Source organism: Pelodiscus sinensis, chromosome 18 (assembly GCF_052426305.1).
Source record: "Pelodiscus sinensis isolate ZL-2025 chromosome 18, ASM5242630v1, whole genome shotgun sequence".
NCBI classification, from domain to species: Eukaryota; Metazoa; Chordata; order Testudines; family Trionychidae; genus Pelodiscus; species Pelodiscus sinensis.
Genome location: NC_143069.1, coordinates 16,885,115 through 16,905,507, shown reverse-complemented (window position 1 = coordinate 16,905,507; position 20,393 = coordinate 16,885,115). Strand labels below are relative to the sequence as shown.

General features: G+C 54.9%; 1 protein-coding gene across 1 annotated transcript; it reads left to right on the top strand.

The window, feature by feature from the left end:
- Positions 1-6,345: 6,345 nt before the first annotated feature.
- On the top strand, positions 6,346-7,537 carry LOC149523260 (uncharacterized). Its single transcript, XM_089770424.1, has 2 exons — positions 6,346-6,691; positions 6,887-7,537. Exons 1-2 carry the CDS (start codon positions 6,346-6,348, stop codon positions 7,360-7,362), a joined length of 822 nt encoding a protein of 273 aa, XP_089626550.1. The 3' UTR covers positions 7,363-7,537.
- The last annotated feature ends 12,856 nt before the right edge of the window (positions 7,538-20,393 follow it).

Here is a 20,393-nt window from a genome sequence, read left to right as displayed (position 1 = left end):
CGAGAGATGTTGAGGAAGTCAGAGCTGGCTTCCATCTTGCCATCCTGCCGGAAGCCGACCTCTTTCTCTAGCTGCTCCTTGCGCGCGATGATATTCCTGATCAGCCTCCGCTTGGTGTCGCAGTCCATCCGAGAGACAGAGAAGGGCAGGGTGACGATGCGGTTTAAGAACTCGTAGCCGTTGTTGGCCATACCTCTCATATACTTGGAGCTTTCCACGCAGTCGACAATGATGCTGGAGTCAACAGCCAGGATGGAGATGAAAGGGGCGTCATCGTCTGAGAGGAGAATGTTCATGGCATCAAGGACGCCCACCACCTTGTCAGGGCTGCATGTATCCAAGTGGGTGATCTCCAGCACCACCCGCAGCTTCCGCCGCTGGAAGATCTCCATGTACTGCAGGAACCCAGTGATTGTCCTGACTTTGCTTTTCACGCAGCTCATGAAGCCCAGCTGTGCGCTGAGAGCCGTCTGGTTCATCTGTCTCTCCAGCTGGCTCTTCTGGGTGACGATAATGTTTCGTACCACTGTGATAGTGAGCCGTATGGCAGCTGCTGCAGAGACGCTGACAGCCGTCACCCCAATGCCTTCCACGACAGCTATGGCGTCTCCTGAGGCATCCCAGATGGGGATCCCAAACACTAGGAGGAGACCACCCACCCCAATAGCTACCATGATCAAAAGGATCACAGCCACCCACAGCGGGAGGAAGAGGAACTTCTTGCTAACCCATTCCTGATCCCCTGGTCTTTCGATGATGCTACATTTCCTGTCTATGGTCCTGTAAATGCTCATGGGTAGGAGACCAAAGTGGCTTTCGATGCCGTCGCACAGTGTGGTAATGAGGCCTGCCCAGAGCTGGTCGCAGCCCGCGTACTCCCAGGCGCTGAAATGGATGAAGACGTGTTTCACGTTCCTTCTCCACTTCTGCTGCTCCGTCAGGACCGGCCGGTAGAAGATCATGAGTAACAGGAGCTTGAATAGATCCCGGCCAGTGTTGTCACGCTGCATCTTCTGCGTCCGCTGAAATTCCTCCTGGTCTTTCTTCTTCGATTCGTTTTCCATGTTCTCTGAGATAAAAGAGGAAGATATGTTAGGTACCTGGCAGTGCCTTAAATCTCTCCTCCTGAAGGGTCTTCCAGCTTCACAATCCCTCCCTTCTGGGAAGCAATCAAGAATGGGTAGCTCTTGGCAAAGCCATCCTTAGGATTGATGGGATCCTACGCCGTACTATTAAACTGGTGCCCATCTGCCCAACAGCAGCCCAGATGGATGTTGAATTTTTAGCGATGTGATTTTATAATCCTCATCCACACACTAATAAACAAACACATTTTAAACTAAGGTCCTGTCGACTCTCACAGTAAATTCAGCAAACATTTAGCAGAGGTTGGCAAATGCCTGTTAAATGGCTTCATTACTATGTCGTCGATGTTCTGCCAGTAGCTCGAGCAGACTTTGTCACTTGTAAATTAACTAGATCTTCTAGAACTTCTGCTGCTGGAGGAAGCAGAGCCACAGACCATGGATAGGAAGAGGCAGGTGGGTGGAGTGGACATGAAAACCCAGTGCTGCTCCAAATTTTCAGGTCCCCTATACGATTGCATAATCGGCAAATGAGTACGGGTGGCTCTGGCTCTTTGGAGATAGTTGTCATCCACTAATCCCCATCCCCACAAGGTTCCTTCCCCGTCTTACGTTCCCCGGGGCAGTACTCACCCTTGATTTTGTGTAAGAGCAGGTTTTTGCAATGTCCCCATGGTGCATAAAACCCAGCAGTCACTGGCGTGGGCACAGTGTACAGGGCCTTTGCTAAAGCGAGGCAGTAGATATCCTCCTTGGTCTGGAACCCTGCAACGGGGATGAGGTAAAACACGAAGATTAGCCTCACCGAGCGCATCCTCAGTGGATGCTCAACAGTGCCTCTGCTAATATTTTTCGGTTCAAGGTACTAGGTACAAGGGGAGGGAGCAAACAAATGTCCGAAACCAGACAAGTTTATTTTAGGCTATAAATATTGGGGTGCCTGGCCTTACCCCCTTTGCATGGCCGAAGGGACAACAGAGACTTACTGACTGAATTGCTCCTCATCCTGGAGCACTTGAGTTGGTGCACGCGTAACCGCAAATCCAGGGCACTAGATCTGTGACTACACGGCTATAAACCTGGCCAAGTGCCTCTGTCACCAGACGGTGCCTGTGGTCGGTCTTTGTGCATAACAGCGAGATCTGCAGCAGGAGCAGGCTGCGTTACCTGCACTGACCACTGATAACACCAGAGCTCCAAGAACAGAAGCACTGAGCCACGCTGCTGAGGCAACCACATCACAGCTCTTAACACTAGGAGCCCGTAAGTACTCCTGTAGACCCTGCTTTCGCTGGCATTAAGCCAAACAGCGTCCACAGAGCCCCCTGGCACTCCTGCGCCCTGCTGTGTAATGCAGAGGGAGAGATGGAGAAGAGAAAGGCCCACGTGTTCCTTTGCCCTGGCCCAGGCTAGCCTATGCCACTTCCCATGGTTCTGTGGGCCAGACTTGCAGGGCGGGGAAAAGAGATGTAGAGGTCATGGTGGGTAATCAGCAGAACATGAGCTCCCATTGTGGCGTTGGGGCTTAAAAAGCTATTGTAATTCTGGGATGTATAAACAGGAAACGCTTGAGCAGGAGTAAAGAGGCTGTCTCGCTTCTGTGATGGATGGGAGGCCCACTGTTCTTTTCTGAACATCCCAGTATTCAGTGACTAAAGGGTTAAACCTAGCTAGCTAGAAAGTGTTGGCAGGGAGTTCAGATCTGCATTAAAAGGGAATCTGTCTGCTGTTTTTCTTTGTGAGTTTAATCCTGGAGCTGTGGAAGGGGATGAGGGGGATGAATTGAACTGGGCAGGGACATCATGCCTAAAAAAAAGAATACCTGGTCCTAGAATTGGACTGGACCTTGGAAGTGTGGATACTTGAGTAGATAGAGAATGTTTATTTAGATGCGATCAGGTTATTTTTTTGTTTTGTTGTTTGGTTAAACTCCTCTGTGCTAAATCCATATCCCCTCCTCTCCCCACTATAACTTTAAACTGAATCCCAGGGATGCAATTGTCTGTGTTTTAATCTGTTCTTTTCTCAGTTGCGCTATAACTCCTAGCAGCCAAGTCAGCTTTACAAATGAATACCTTTTTGTTTTCTTAATATAATCACCTATTTTAAGGCTATGATCTGATTTTGTATCCTGGAAAGTAATAGGAGGTCTGTGTATACCTGCCTAAGACTAAGAGGACAGCTATCAGAAATTACAGTTTGTTTTCATTTTTCTTTTTTTCTTTCCAAGTGCTAAATAAAAGGGAATAATGACATCCCTAGATCTGCTGGCAATGCTCCTCCTAATGCAACCTAATATGCCATTAGCCTTCTTGGCTACAAGGGCACACTGTTGACTCATCTCCAGCTTCTCATCCACTGTAACCCCCAGGTCCTTTTCTGCAGAACTACTACTTAGCTGGTTGGTCCCAGGCCTGTAACAATGCTTGGGATTCTTCTGTCCCAAGTGCAGGACTCCGCACTTGTCCTTGTTGAACCTCATCAGATTTCTTTTGGCTCTTGTGTAAAAGAGTTTGGGGTACCCTTCTGGAATACGTTCCCAAGTGACTTCTTCCTGCGTTCAAGAAGAAAAAGTTTTTTTCCACTTGGGTAGAGGCAGCAACCCTCCTAAGCTCAGGGAATCTGTGACCTTGGGGAGTTTTGAAGCAGAAGCCCATAGAGACACGGTATTTTAAGGTCTCTTTTGGGCCCACACCTTCTGCACTCCAAGTGCCAGAGTGGGGAACCGACTTAGCCTCTTTATTCGGCACTTGAACTTCTGCTGCTGGAGTTCTGTGCCCAGCTCTGGTGACCAGAATTCCAGATGGATGTTGATAAATTGGAGAGGGGTCATGTCAAGGCTGTTTCCCACTCTGGCACTCCAAGTGCAGAAGGTGGGGGCCCACAAGAGACTTTAAAATACCCTGCCACTGGAGGCTTGTGTTGGTGTTGCTGCCATCATCCAAATGCACAAACCCCTTTGAGAACCAGACAGGCGCATTTCAGAATTCCCTCCTGTGGGGTACCTTCCTTGTCCTTGACACTCCCTCCAGAGAGAGCTTGAAAACCTGTAATTTCTCCTAGAAGTATGGCTTGCTGTCTTAGGCACATGCATACAGAACCTTCCGCCCTCTAGGATGCAGGAATCAGATCATGGTTTTAAAAATGTGACGTCTATTAACAAAACAAATACACTTGGTGAAACATTACTTAGAATCATAGAACCATAGAGCTGGAAGAGACCTCAGGAGTCATCAAGTCCAGCCCCTGCCCAAGGCAGGACCTATCCCAACTAAATCAACCCATCCAGGGCTTTGTCAAGCCAAGACTTAAAAACCTCTAGGGATGCAGATTCCACCACCTCCCTAGGGAACCCATCTCAGTGTTTCCCTACCCTCCTAGTGAAATAGTTTTTCCTAATATCCAACCTAGACCTTCCCCATTGTAACTTGAGACCATTTCTCCTTGTTCTGCCATCCGTCACTACTGTGAACAGCCTCTCTCCATCCTCTTTGGAACCTCCCTTCAGGAAGTTGAAGGCTGCTATCAAACCCCCCTCGCTCTTCTCTTCTGCAGACTAAACAAACCCAAATCCCTCAGTCTCTCCTCATAGGTCATGCGCTCCAGCCCCCTAACCATTTTGGTCGCCCTCCGCTGGACCCTCTCCAATGCGTCCACATCCTTTCTATAGTGGGGGCCCCAGAACTGGACACAATACGCCAGATGTGGCCTCACCAGAGCCGAATGAAGGGGAATAATCACTTCTCTGGATCTGCTGGCAATGCTCCTCCTAATGCACCCTAATATGCCATTAGGTTTCTTGGCTACAAGGTCACACTGTTGACTCATATCCAGCTTCTCATCCACTGTAACCCCCAGGTCCTTTTCTGCTGAACTGCTACTTAGCCAGTCGGTCCCCAGCCTGAACTATGCTCGGGATTCTTCCATCCCAAGTGCAGGACTCTGCACTTGTCCTTGTTGAACCTCATCAGATTTCTTTTGGCCCAATCCTCTAATCTGTCTAGGTCACTCTGGACCCTATCCCTGCCCTCCAGCATATCTACTGCCCTCCAGCGTATCTACTTGGTTGCTAGGTGTTACAAAGAAACTGAAAAAAGAAAGATTAAAACACAGAAAATCGCTTCCCTGGGATTCAGTTTGAAGAGTTCCAGGGTAAAGGGGGATAGTTACATGTGCTTAGCAAAAAGAAGTCCAACAAACTAAAAAAATAAAGAAAATAACCTAGTAGCATCTGACTAAAAATTCCCTGTTCTACTCACATCTCTCTTGTTCCAAGATTTAGTCTTTCCCTAGCCAAGAAAGTCGCTGGATTCTGCTTGCCCAGGTTCCTGGCTTAATTCACATCTTCCAGGCATGATCACACAACAGGCACATCACTGCTTCCAATTCAAAACCCCAAATTCTGTTTCCATTTTCTTTCCTGGCCTCCTGTCAACTCGCTTCCTGCTTCTCTAGCATTCCTGGAGACTTTCTAGGATCTTTTGTCTATGGTTTCAACCTTTCCAGGCAAGACAGTTAGGGTTAAGTCCCAAGACTTTCAGGCAACCGTCTGCTTTTGACACGACCTGCCTGTTTCTCTTCAGCTAACTCTTGCTTACTTTGGTTCAGGCCTCAGGCCTTACACCAGGCCCATGCTTCAGGCCCATCCTTTATAGTACAGGATGTAGCCTGGTAACAAAGCCCTGAGGGTATGTCTACACTAGAAAGTTAGTTCGAACTAACTTTCCTAGGCGCTACACTAGCGCTCCGTTAGTTCGAACTTAATTCGAACTAGCGGAGCGCTTAGTTCGAACTAGGTAAACCTCATTTTACGAGGACTAACGCCTAGTTCGAACTAGCTAGTTCGAACTAAGGGCTGTGTAGCCCTTTAGTTCGAACTAGTGGGAGGCTAAGGCTTCCCAGGTTTCCCTGGTGGCCACTCTGGCCAACACCAGGGAAACTCTATTGGCACCCTCCCGGCCCCGGAGCCCTTAAAGGGCCACGGGCTGGCTACTCACTTTGTGCCAGTTGCAAGGCTGCAAGCACCCGTGCCTGCACAGCCTGCACCTGCCACACCATGAGCCAGCCATCCGAGGGTTCCCAGCCCTCCACTGCTCCCCACGACCAGCCTGGCGGCTCCCGGGAGCCTGCCCTGGGGCGCAAAAGGCGGGCGCCCGCCTGGTCAAGTGCGGAGATCGTGGACCTCATCGAGGTTTTGGGGGAAGCCTCCAATGTCCACGATCTCCACACTAGCCACAGGAACGCGGCCGTCTATGGACGCATGGCTGCCAGTCTGGCCGCCAGGGGCCACCAGCGCAGCCGGGAGCAGGTGCGCTGCAAAATTAAGGACTTGCGGCAGTCCTACTCCCGGGCCTGCCTGCCAGGGGCTGACCCGGAGGCCTGCCCCCACTTCCATGCCCTGGACCGCATCCTGGGGCCTCATGCCGTCCCTGCCCCCCGGGACGTGATTGACCCCGGGGCAGAGGGACCGCTCCTGGAGACGGAGGAGGAGGAGGAGGGCTCTGAGAGCCAGGAGCCTGCCGCCAGCCTGCCCAGGACCCGGGACCCCCGAGGCACCCCACAGAGCCGCTCGCCTGCATCATCAGAGGCCGGGGAGGCGTCCACCTGTGAGTACCCTCGTGTTCCCCTTATGTGTACGGGGGGCTGGGGCGAGAGGGAGCCCCGGGACCGTGCGCCTGGGCCTTGCCCACCACGGAGCAGCAGCTGGGGATCCTGCAGGGGCCCTGGCCTTGCAGAGGGGAGCTGGGTTTCACACACCTGGGCCCCTGGGGTCATTGACCGCTGGTCTTCTTGCACCACAGCTGCAGCACCGGGGCCTGCAGGGCGCACCACACCGCCTGCAGCAGCCGCCCGCGCCCGGGCAAGCAGGACAGCCAGGAACCAGGAGGACTACCAGAGGCGGCATCTCCGGTTCCTGGACCGACAGCTCCGTCTCCAGGACCACTGGGTCCAGGAGGACCTCAGGCTGCGCCAGAGGAGTCTGGAGGCCCTGGAGGAGCAGGGCCGTGCCCTGCGAGGCCACCTCCAGAGCCTGCTGGACCGCTTTCCATTTCCTCCTCCCCCTCTTTCTCCCCCTCTTGCTCCCCCTGCTCCCCCTCTTTCTCCCCCTCTTGCTCCCCCTGCTCCCCCTGCTCCTCCTGCTTCCGCTCCTGCTTCCGCTCCTGCTTCCTCCACACCCCCTGTCCTCTCTGCCCCCCCCTCCACAACCATTCCCCACCGACGCCCCCGGACCCGCAGTGTGGCGAGACGGGAGAGGCAGCCGGACTCCCACCCCTGAGCTTTCCTTTCCCTTCCTCCCTTCCCTCCCCTCCCCTTCCAGCTCCCTCGTCCCCGGTTTCCCCCTCCCTTCTCCCACCTTCATTCCTCCCTCCCCCACCCCAGTTCTCTGAAATAAACAGACGTTTTTGTTGGAAAAACAGGTGTCTTTATTTGACAGTAGGTAGGGAGGGGAAAGGGAAAGGGGAGGGTAGGGTGGAAGAAGGCCCCGGTGGGGCATGCAGGGAGAGGTCAGTCCTCCTCCTCCTCCACCTGGAAGCTCTCCCGCAGGGCTTCCCGGATCCGGATGGCCCCCCGCTGGGCTTCCCGGACGGCGGCGGTGCGGGGCTGACCGTAGTGTCCAGCCATGCGGTCAGCCTCAGCCATCCAGGCTGGCAAGAAAGCCTCCCCCTTCCGCTCACACAAATTGTGGAGCACACAACATGCCGCCACCACGGGAGGGATGTTGTGCTCGGCCAGGTCCAGACGGGTGAGGAGGCATCGAAAGCGGGCTTTCAGTCGCCCGAAGGCCCCCTCCACCACGATGCGGGCCCTGCTCAGCCTGTTATTGAAGGCCTGGCGGGAGGGATTGAGGTGCCCCGTGTAGGGCTTCATGAGCCACGGCTGCAGTGGGTAGGCGGCATCCCCCACCAGGCAGACGGGCATGTCCACGTCCCCGACCCTGATGTGGCGGTCGGGGAAGAAGGTCCCGTCCTGCAGCCGCTGGCACACGGAGGAGTTCCGGTACACCCGTGCGTCGTGTGCTTTGCCGGACCAGCCCACATTTATGTCCGTGAACTGTCCCCGGTGGTCACACACGGCCTGCAGGATGACGGAGAAGTACCCCTTGCGGTTCACGTACCGGGACGCCTGGTGTTCCGGGGCACGGATGGGGATGTGCGTCCCGTCGATGGCCCCCCCGCAGTTGGGGAAGCCGAGGGCGCCGAATCCCCGGATGACGGCATCCTGCTCGGCGAGGCGGACCACCCTGCGGAGCAGCACCCGGTTGATGGCCTTGACCACCTGCGGAGAGAGACACAGCAAAGCGTCAATCAGTGGGGCGCCCGGGTGGCTGGGAGCGTGCGTGCCCTGGCAGTGCCCCGCGCCCCACTCCCGGAAGCAACTCCCCTGGCGGCGTGTAGTACGGCCGGGACAGCCCGACCCCTCCGGTGCGGGGTGCCTTCGCCTCCTCCCGCCCCCCCCTTTGTCCCTGGGGCGGCCCATCCCCTCCTCGCAGCCCCCCACCCCCCCGGCTCGGTGGCCGACGAGCGCCGTACCTGCATGAGCACTGCTACGACAGTGGATCTCCCCACACCGAACTGGTTCCCGACGGATCGGTAGCTGTCCGGCGTGGAGAGCTTCCAGAGGGCGATGGCCACCCGCTTCTGGAGGGGGATGGCGGGCCTCATGCGAGTGTCCCTTCTTTGCAGGGCAGGGGCGAGCCACTCGCAGAGCTCCAGGAAGGTGTCCCTCCTCATCCTAAAGTTCTGGGTCCACTGTCGGTCGTCCCAGCGCTCCAGGACGATGCGGTCCCACCAGTCGCTGCTGGTGTCCAGACGCCAGATGCGGCGGGGCACGCCGGTGCCGGGGCGCCGCCGCGGCTCCTCCATGGCCCCCAGGGCGGCCAGGCGGAGAGGCAGGGGGCTGACGTTCCCCAGGTGGTGCCAGGCAGCCTCGAGCCATTGCTGGCAGGCTTGCAGCAGCAAGTCCAGAAAGTGCACCAGAAGGTGCAGGGCGAGCCGTGGCTCCATGTTGCCACCTGCGGCGGTCCCCCCCGAAGGGAAGCACCGACACAGACGGGCACAGAGACCGACGCTTTGCTGTCCCTCGGCGAGGTTGGCAAGCAAGCAGGAAAAGCTGAGAACCGGCTGTCCAGGGTGGTCACTTTAAGCACGAGCCTCAGATAGCCTCAGACAGCAGCCACACAAAGCAACTGCTGACCTGATGCCCTGCCAGAACTGGTTTCAGCTGCCCTTAAATGCCCCCCTGCGTCCAATCAGTGTGGACGCGCTAGTTCGAACTAGCAAAATGCTAGTTCGAACTAGTTTTTAGTTCTAGACGCGTTAGTTCGAACTAGCGCTGTAGTGTAGACGTACCCCAAGGGTGTGTGTGTGGGGGGGAGGGGGGAGTCCTGTACAGAGGGTTCCCTGGCCCCTCTGCTTCCATGGCTGTGCAACTGCCACCAGGTGGATTGGAACCTGGGACTTTTGGAGCTTAGGGCAGGAGCTGCTACAGCTTGAGTTATAAGTCAGTTGCCTCTCAGCATAGGCTGAAGAGCTCCCTTGTAATAATTGCTTGCTGGAAGTGGTCTCAGTGCCACTCCATAGGATAGTGACCCACATCAGGTGTGTGGGTTACAGCTGCAGGCCTGCTCCCAGCATGCGGATCTGCTCTCTGGGCGGCGTCTATAACTCTGTGGCTGCAGCCCTGCTCCCAGGACTGGATCTGCTCTCTGCCCATAGGCGTGCGCAGCACAATTCATTAGGGTGTGCAGCCAAAGAATGTTTTTAAATGTACTCTTTGACCCCCATTAGCCACACCCCCTGACTCCCATTAGCCACGCCCCCTGACCCCCATTAGCCACGCCCCCTGACTCCCATTAGCCACGCCTCTGGAGGTAACACTTTCAGGGCAATATGGACACATGACCAGAAATAAAAGGTGTCATGTGACCTCCCCCCCCCCGCCAAGGACTTTTCCCACCATCCTCTTACCAATAGGGATTAGTTTGGCCCTCACCAACCCCCCCCGTGCAACGATCCTGCAATTGCATTAACCCAACGTGTGAGACATTAACTCGGGGGGTGGGGAGGCTGGGGGAAGTGTTCCCTCTAAGAGTTTCCTCCCATGAGCACAATACATTTTGTGTTGTGCACCAGTACTGAGTTTGTGGCTTGTTTGGATGTGTCAGTGTGGCACCCAAGTTATTCATAAATATCTTATGAACCACTTACATGTCCCCTCTGCTGCCCTGTCTCCTTCCCTTCCTCCATCAGCTCCCCTGGTGCCTGCTGCCCCCCCAACCCCTCACCCACCTCTGCTGTCCTGACTCCTGCCCTTCTCACTGCCCTCGGCCTTCCCGAGACCTGCCCCCTCCAGCAGCCTTTCTCTCTCCCCCTGTGCCCACTCCTCCAGTAGCCCCACTCTGACCATGTGAGCTACCCCTCCTCATCCCCTTTCCTAACACCCCCCTCTACACACCTGTCCTGCCTCTCTCCTCTGGTGCTGGTCCCTCCCCTGCAGGTGTCTGCCCTTCTGCTTCACCCCCCGGACTCCCCTGGCACCTGCACCTTCCCTTACCCTTGCACCCTCTTGGTGCCTCCCCCTTCCCTCACTGCCCCTGCCCACTTTGCCCACTCCCTCACCACCCTCTGCCCCCGTTCCCCTCATGCCCCTGTGCCTTTACACGTGCCTTGCTCCATCTCCGCCTTCCTCATGCCCACCCCTTCTTTCAAGCCTTCTCCCAGCACCTCCCCTTCTCCCCTCTAGCCCCCAAAGCCCTTCCCCTCTCCTCTCCTAGCATCATCCTGTCCCCTCCCTCACTGACACCTCCCCTCCTGCCCTTTTCCTCATTGTCTCCACTTGGCCCCTGGGCATTTGTCTCTCTCCTACACCCTGACCCTTGGTGCCTTCCCCTTTCATCTCCTGACCTGCCCCCCTCCCCTCAGCACAAGCCCTTTCCTCTCTGACCCTTACCCCCTATTTTTCCCTCCTCTTCCAGCAGCCGCCAGCTGGTCTGTAACAGAGTTCTAGGGTCGCCCTGACTGTGTCATCCTTCTGGTGCTCCCCCTACTCTGTCTGTCTTAGGTTTCTCAGCCCCCTTTTGGGCCACAAACCCCCACCCCGCAGTCTCAGGTTCCCAAAGTTCCGGCAGTCCCCATCACTTGGTGCCTGCGCTGGGTCTGACTCGTAGGGTTGCGAGGTAGACCCTCCCCCCAAAAAATGGACACACTTGATCCTGGGCAGGGGGGAGGGAGGAAGAGGGACTGGCTGGCGGGGGGGCAGGAACTGGCTGGAAGGAAGAGGGGATGGGAAGCAGCTCTGGGGGGGAAGGGCCAGATCCTGACCCTGCCCCCCCCTTCTCCCTCCCCGAGGCCAGTCATGCTGCCCCTGACCCCCCCTTCCTCCCTGAGGCCAGTCGCACTGCCCCCGATCCTGACCCCGGCCTCCCCTTCTCCCTCCCCGAGGCCAGTCATGCTGCCCCTGACCCCCCCTTCCTCCCTGAGGCCAGTCGCACTGCCCCCGATCCTGACCCCGGCCTCCCCTTCTCCCTCCCCGAGGCCAGCCCTGCTCCCCAGCTCAGTGCGGGCCCCTGCTCTCTCCTTAGCTCAGTCCCACTCTGCCGACCCTGGCTCCCTCCTGGCTCCCTGCTCTGCCAGTCAGGCTGAACTGGGACTTTAGCCTCTCCCCGTTGTTCCTGGGGACTGTCAGTCTCAGGATTTTGATCTCTCATTTCCCCTGCCTTTCACTGAGTTTCAGTAAGGAGCTAGCGGCAATAATGCCTCTACTTTTTCCCCCACTCCTGTGCGGAATACATTTTGTTATGTGCACCAAGGCATGCACGGATGTGCACTGTTACGTCACGTGGAGTTTCACAGCATGGGAAGAAATCAGTGGAAATACAGAGAGCTTGAGTAGTTGCAAGTGTCCATTTTATTGCATAGCACGGAGCTAGCTAGAAAAAACCCAAACCAGCTGGGCTGACCCCCAGTGACCTAACGCAGTTACTATAACAACAAGATCTATGTCTACACCCAGTACACCACATGCACCACCACTAGAAACACATGCTACCGGCTAGCAAACTGGGCAGCATTTGAATGTCTCCTGGCTGGCCGCCCAAGAGCTCAGCTTGCAGGGAACACTGGCTAACCGTCCCCTTCCACCTGGAGAAGGGAGAGACAGGAAAGCAGCAACAGAGCATCTGCCTGGGGGAAGCCCGAATCCCATGCAGGAGTGGAGCCCTGTTCCTTGTTCCAGGCCCTTGCTAGAGTCCCCTCCCGTAGCTGCAGCTATGGCCGGCAGTTTTAAAAGCGGACTTACGCTGGCCCTGCAACCCGAGCGACTCTGTCAGTGGGTGCTTATCACTCCATCACCTCGAGCTGTTTAACCAGCTTGTTTAACCAAGGAGGGAGGGAAAGGGAAACCTTTGGCCATTTGAGGGTTGCGTGCCAATGGAGGGAAAGGGGATGGATAAAAAGGGGCTGAGCACACGGTACTGCCTCTTTTTAAACCCAGGCCCAAAGATGTCCTGGAATTCTGGGCCACTGGCCTGAAGGAGATGGTCAAACTGCCTGGCAGCTGGACTTTTGGAGTCTTGTTATTCCTGGGCTCCTGGTAGCGATGGCTCCCATTCCAGGGGATTCCTGCCAGGTAGTTTACCTCAGACAGCAGCTTTTATTCCCCCGTGTCACTTCTCCCGGTATCTGAGACTTTGGTCATGGGGATCAAGCATTTAACATGATTCCAAGAGGAACCGGATGGTTCATCTAGCGAGCCAGGCTCACCGATATTTGAGTAGTTAATAAAAATCCCTAGTTGCTGTGTGTAGGTCTAAAAAGGGAAGGTTAGTATCATTAGTCTTATTTTACAGACAGGGAATAACCTCTCCAACCTGCGGGAGAGGCAGGACTAGAACCCAGGTTTCCTGATACCACAGTCAGAGCTTTGTTACCAGGCTACATCCTGTACTAGAAAGGATGGGCCTGAAGCATGGGCCTGGTGTAAGGCCTGAGGCCTGAACCAAAGTAAGCAAGAGTTAGCTGAAGAGAAACAGGCAGGTCGTGTCAAAAGCAGACGGTTGCCTGAAAGTCTTGGGACTTAACCCTAACTGTCTTGCCTGGAAAGGTTGAAACCATAGACAAAAGGTCCTAGAAAGTCTCCAGGAATGCTAGAGAAGCAGGAAGCGAGTTGACAGGAGGCCAGGAAAGAAAATGGAAACAGAATTTGGGGTTTTGAATTGGAAGCAGTGATGTGCCTGTTGTGTGATCATGCCTGGAAGATGTGAATTAAGCCAGGAACCTGGGCAAGCAGAATCCAGCGACTTTCTTGGCTAGGGAAAGACTAAATCTTGGAACAAGAGAGATGTGAGTAGAACAGGGAATTTTTAGTCAGACGCTACTAGGTTATTTTCTTTATTTTTTTAGTTTGTTGGACTTCTTTTTGCTAAGCACATGTAACTATCCCCCTTTACCCTGGAACTCTTCAAACTGAATCCCAGGGAAGCGATTTTCTGTGTTTTAATCTTTCTTTTTTCAGTTTCTTTGTAACACCTAGCAACCAAGTAGATACGCTGGAGGACAGTAGATATGCTGGAGGGCAGGGATAGGGTCCAGAGTGACCTAGACAGATTAGAGGATTGGGCCAAAAGAAATCTGATGAGGTTCAACAAGGACAAGTGCAGAGTCCTGCACTTGGGATGGAAGAATCCCGAGCATAGTTACAGGCTGGGGACCGACTGGCTAAGTAGCAGTTCAGCAGAAAAGGACCTGGGAGTTACAGTGGATGAGAAGCTGGATATGAGTCAACAGTGTGACCTTGTAGCCAAGAAACCTAATGGCATATTAGGGTGCATTAGGAGGAGCATTGCCAGCAGATCCAGAGAAGTGATTATTCCCCTTTATTCGGCTCTGGTGAGGCCACATCTGGCGTATTGTGTCCAGTTCTGGGGCCCCCACTATAGAAAGGATGTGGACGCATTGGAGAGGGTCCAGCGGAGGGCGACCAAAATGATTAGGGGGCTGGAGCGCATGACCTATGAGGAGAGACTGAGGGATTTGGGTTTGTTTAGTCTGCAGAAGAGAAGAGCGAGGGGGGTTTGATAGCAGCCTTCAACTTCCTGAAGGGAGGTTCCAAAGAGGATTGAGAGAGGCTGTTCACAGTAGTGACGGATGGCAGAACAAGGAGCAATGGTCTCAAGTTACAATGGGGAAGGTCTAGGTTGGATATTAGGAAAAACTATTTCACTAGGAGGGTAGGGAAACACTGAGATGGGTTCCCTAGGGAGGTGGTGGAATCTGCATCCCTAGAGGTTTTTAAGTCTTGGCTTGACAAAGCCCTGGATGGATTGATTTAGTTGGGATAGGTCCTGCCTTGGGCAGGGGCTGGACTTGATGACTCCTGAGGTCTCTTCCAGCTCTATGGTTCTATGATTCTAAGTAATGTTTCACCAAGTGTATTTGTTTTGTTAATAGACGTCACTTTTTTAAAACCATGATCTGATTCCTGCATCCTAGAGGGCGGAAGGTTCTGTATGCACGTGCCTAAGACAGCAAGCCATACTTCTAGGAGAAATTACAGGTTTTCAAGCTCTCTCTGGAGGGAGTGTCAAGGACAAGGAAGGTACCCCACAGGAGGGAATTCTGAAATGCGCCTGTCTGGTTCTCAAAGGGGTTTGTGCATTTGGATGATGGCAGCAACACCAACACAAGCCTCCAGTGGCAGGGTATTTTAAAGTCTCTTGTGGGCCCCCACCTTCTGCACTTGGAGTGCCAGAGTGGGAAACAGCCTTGACATGACCCCTCTCCAATTTATCAACATCCATCTGGAATTCTGGTCACCAGAGCTGGGCACAGAACTCCAGCAGCAGAAGTTCAAGTGCCGAATAAAGAGGCTAAGTCGGTTCCCCACTCTGGCACTTGGAGTGCAGAAGGTGTGGGCCCAAAAGAGACCTTAAAATACCGTGTCTCTATGGGCTTCTGCTTCAAAACTCCGCAAGGTCACAGATTCCCTGAGCTTAGGAGGGTTGCTGCCTCTACCCAAGTGGAAAAAAACTTTTTCTTCTTGAACGCAGGAAGAAGTCACTTGGGAACGTATTCCAGAAGGGTACCCCAAACTCTTTTACACAAGAGCCAAAAGAAATCTGATGAGGGTCAACAAGGACAAGTGCGGAGTCCTGCACTTGGGACAGAAGAATCCCAAGCATTGTTACAGGCCTGGGACCAACCAGCTAAGTAGCAGTTCTGCAGAAAAGGACCTGGGGGTTACAGTGGATGAGAAGCTGGATATGAGTCAACAGTGTGCCCTTGTAGCCAAGAAGGCTAATGGCATATTAGGTTGCATTAGGAGGAGCATTGCCAGCAGATCCAGGGATGTGATTATTCCCCTTTATTTAGCACTTGGAAAGAAAAAAAGAAAAATGAAAACAAACTGTAATTTCTGATAGCTGTCCTCTTAGTCTTAGGCAGGTATACACAGACCTCCTATTACTTTCCAGGATACAAAATCAGATCATAGCCTTTGTGACGGCCTGTGTGGGTGCGAGCGCCCCCTTCCGGCGGAGGAAGGGGGGTTCAGCGGACCCGCCGTCTGGTCGTTGAGTGCGATCACCCGGCCGCGAGTCCGGACCGGGGATCAGCGAACTCGGGGTTCGTCTTTTCCGGGGCTGTCCCAGGGTACCGGTAAGCCCAGGGTCCCGGCGGGGGGGGGCGGACGGGGCCGCCTCCGGCGGTCGGCACCTAAGTCGGGTCCCCACCCGGCCAGTCAAAGTGACAGGGTCCTTGCCCTTTTATCTAGTCACCCCAGCGGGGTTCGTTGGGTTGGGGTTGTTGTGGTAGGGAGGGGGGATGTGGGGGACCCGGGCCCGCCCTCTCCACCGGGTCCCAGCCCGGGGCCCTAAGTGGGGGGGAACGAAGCGTACGTTCCTCCCACGACAGGGGGGGTTTCCCCGGGCTGCTTCCACTCTCCGCCCCCCTCCTCCCCGATGGGGAAAGTCCCGCAGTCACTTACCCCGCCCGAGGCACCGGTCTCGTCCTGCGGCCGTCGAGAGGGTTCAGGGTCACTCCTTCTTCTCCTCCAGCGTGGGGGGGTTCCCCCTCGGCGGCTAGGTCAGCGGTGGTGGCGGCAGCTCTCCCGAGTGCCGCCTTTTCCTGCTCCGCTGGGCCGCTTTTCAAGCGGCCCGGGTGATGACGTCAGGGACGCTCGGGCCGTCCCCCCGGCGCCCTGGCGTCCGTCGACGTCACGGCCGGGGCGTCCCAGCCTGACGCCAGTCCCGTGCGGCTCTGGCCGGGCGGAACGCCGGGCGGACTCCTCGCCCCCCTCAGGGGATTGTCCCTGACCCCTCCTTCCACGCCGGGGTTTTAGCCGCCCCTCCCCCTGCGGGGTTTCTTCCCCGGCGCGCTCTCCCCTGCCCTCCCGGCTGCCTGCCGGTCCGTCCGGCAGGCTCCATGGGGCGCCGGCGGCCCTGGCCCTAGTGCGGACCGGCGGGGGTCCGTCACAGCCTTAAAATAGGTGATTATATTAAGAAAACAAAAAGGTATTCATTTGTAAAGCTGACTTGGCTGCTAGGAGTTATAGCGCAACTGAGAAAAGAACAGATTAAAACACAGACAATTGCATCCCTGGGATTCAGTTTAAAGTTATAGTGGGGAGAGGAGGGGATATGGATTTAGCACAGAGGAGTTTAACCAAACAACAAAACAAAAAAATAACCTGATCGCATCTAAATAAACATTCTCTATCTACTCAAGTATCCACACTTCCAAGGTCCAGTCCAATTCTAGGCCCAGGTATTCTTTTTTTTAGGCATGATGTCCCTGCCCAGTTCAATTCATCCCCCCCCCTCATCCCCTTCCACAGCTCCAGGATTAAACTCACAAAGAAAAACAGCAGACAGATTCCCTTTTAATGCAGATCTGAACTCTTTCTTCTCACTGGTGCTCCTGGCTCCCTGCCAACACTTTCTAGCTAGCTAGGTTTAACCCTTTAGTCACTGAATACTGGGATGTTCAGAAAAGAACAGTGGGCCTCCCATCCATCACAGAAGCGAGACAACCTCTTTACTCCTGCTCAAGCGTTTCCTGTTTATACATCCCAGAATTACAATAGCTTTTTAAGCCCCAACGCCACAATGGGAGCTCATGTTCTGCTGATTACCCACCATGATCTCTACATCTCTTTTCCCCGCCCTGCAAGTCTGGCCCACAGAACCATGGGAAGTGGCATAGGCTAGCCTGGGCCAGGGCAAAGGAACACGTGGGCCTTTCTCTTCTCCATCTCTCCCTCTGCATTGCACAGCAGGGCGCAGGAGTGCCAGGGGGCTCTGTGGACGCTGTTTGGCTTAATGCCAGCGAAAGCAGGGTCTACAGGAGTACTTACGGGCTCCTAGTGTTAAGAGCTGTGATGTGGTTGCCTCAGCAGCGTGGCTCAGTGCTTCTGTTCTTGGAGCTCTGGTGTTATCAGTGGTCAGTGCAGGTAACGCAGCCTGCTCCTGCTGCAGATCTCGCTGTTATGCACAAAGACCGACCACAGGCACCGTCTGGTGACAGAGGCACTTGGCCAGGTTTATAGCCGTGTAGTCACAGATCTAGTGCCCTGGATTTGCGGTTACGCGTGCACCAACTCAAGTGCTCCAGGATGAGGAGCAATTCAGTCAGTAAGTCTCTGTTGTCCCTTCGGCCATGCAAAGGGGGTAAGGCCAGGCACCCCAATATTTATAGCCTAAAATAAACTTGTCTGGTTTCGGACATTTGTTTGCTCCCTCCCCTTGTTCCTAGTACCTTGAACCGAAAAATATTAGAGGAGACACTGTTGAGCATCCACTGCGGATGCGCTCGGTGAGGCTAATCTTCGTGTTTTACCTCATCCCCGTTGCAGGGTTCCAGACCAAGGAGGATATCTACTGCCTCGCTTTAGCGAAGGCCCTGTACACTGTGCCCACGCCAGTGACTGCTGGGTTTTATGCACCATGGGGACATTGCAAAAACCTGCTCTTACACAAAATCAAGGGTGAGTACTGCCCCGGGGCACGTAAGACGGGGAAGGAACCTTGTGGGGATGGGGATTAGTGGATGACAACTATCTCCAAAGAGCCAGAGCCACCCGTACTCATTTGCCGATTATGCAATCGCATAGGGGACCTGAAAATTTGGAGCAGCACTGGGTTTTCATGTCCACTCCACCCACCTGCCTCTTCCTATCCATGGTCTGTGGCTCTGCTTCCTCCAGCAGCAGAAGTTCTAGAAGATCTAGTTAATTTACAAGTGACAAAGTCTGCTCGAGCTACTGGCAGAACATCGACGACATGGTAATGAAGCCATTTAACAGGCATTTGCCAACCTCTGCTAAATGTTTGCTGAATTTACTGTGAGAGTCGACAGGACCTTAGTTTAAAATGTGTTTGTTTATTAGTGTGTGGATGAGGGTTATAAAATCACATCGCTAAAAATTCAACATCCATCTGGGCTGCTGTTGGGCAGATGGGCACCAGTTTAATAGAACGGTGTAGGATCCCATCAATCCTAAGGATGGCTTTGCCAAGAGCTACCCATTCTTGATTGCTTCCCAGAAGGGAGGGATTGTGAAGCTGGAAGACCCTTCAGGAGGAGAGATTTAAGGCACTGCCAGGTACCTAACATATCTTCCTCTTTTATCTCAGAGAACATGGAAAACGAATCGAAGAAGAAAGACCAGGAGGAATTTCAGCGGACGCAGAAGATGCAGCGTGACAACACTGGCCGGGATCTACTCAAGCTCCTGTTACTCATGATCTTCTACCGGCCGGTCCTGACGGAGCAGCAGAAGTGGAGAAGGAACGTGAAACACGTCTTCATCCATTTCAGCGCCTGGGAGTACGCGGGCTGCGACCAGCTCTGGGCAGGCCTCATTACCACACTGTGCGACGGCATCGAAAGCCACTTTGGTCTCCTACCCATGAGCATTTACAGGACCATAGACAGGAAATGTAGCATCATCGAAAGACCAGGGGATCAGGAATGGGTTAGCAAGAAGTTCCTCTTCCTCCCGCTGTGGGCGGCTGTGATCCTTTTGATCATGGTAGCTATTGGGGTGGGTGGTCTCCTCCTAGTGTTTGGGATCCCCATCGGGGATGCCTCGGGAGACGCCATAGCTGTCGTGGAAGGCATTGGGGTGACGGCTGTCAGCGTCTCTGCAGCAGCTGCCATACGGCTCACTATCACAGTGGTACGAAACATTATCGTCACCCAGAAGAGCCAGCTGGAGAGACAGATGAACCAGACGGCTCTCAGCGCACAGCTGGGCTTCATGAGCTGCGTGAAAAGCGAAGTCAGGACAATCACTGGGGGTACGTCTACACTACAGCGCTAGTTCGAACTAACTTAGTTCGAATTAGTTAATTCGAACTAAGCTAGTTCGAACTAGCGCATCTAGAACTAAAAACTAGTTCGAACTAGCGTTTTGCTAGTTCGAACTAGCGCGTCCACACTGATTGGACGCAGGGGGGCATTTAAGGGCAGCTGAAACCGGTTCTGGCAGGGCATCAGGTCAGCAGTTGCTTTGTGTGGCTGCTGTCTGAGGCTATCTGAGGCTCGTGCTTAAAGGGACCCCCCTGGACAGCCGGTTCTCAGCTTTTCCTGCTTGCTTGCCAACCTCGCCGAGGGACAGCAAAGCGTCGGTCTCTGTGCCCGTCTGTGTCGGTGCTTCCCTTCGGGGGGGACCGCCGCAGGTGGCAACATGGAGCCACGGCTCGCCCTGCACCATCTGGTGCACTTTCTGGACTTGCTGCTGCAAGCCTGCCAGCAATGGCTCGAGGCTGCCTGGCACCACCTGGGGAACGTCAGCCCCCTGCCTCTCCGCCTGGCCGCCCTGGGGGCCGTGGAGGAGCCGCGGCGGCGCCCCGGCACCGGCGTGCCCCGCCGCATCTGGCGTCTGGACACCAGCAGCGACTGATGGGACCGCATCCTCCTGGAGCGCTGGGACGACCGACAGTGGACCCAGAACTTTAGGATGAGGAGGGACACCTTCCTGGAGCTCTGCGAGTGGCTCGCCCCTGCCCTGCAAAGAAGGGACACTCGCATGAGGCCCGCCATCCCCCTCCAGAAGCGGGTGGCCATCGCCCTCTGGAAGCTCTCCACGCCGGACAGCTACCGATCCGTCGGGAACCAGTTCGGCGTGGGGAGATCCACTGTCGGAGCAGTGCTCATGCAGGTACGGCGCTCGTCGGCCACCGAGCCGGGGGGAGGGGGGCTGCGAGGAGGGGATGGGCCGCCCCAGGGACAAAGGGGGGGGTGGGAGGAGGCGAAAGCGCCCCGCACCGGAGGGGTCGGGCTGTCCCGGCCGTACTACACGCCGCCAGGG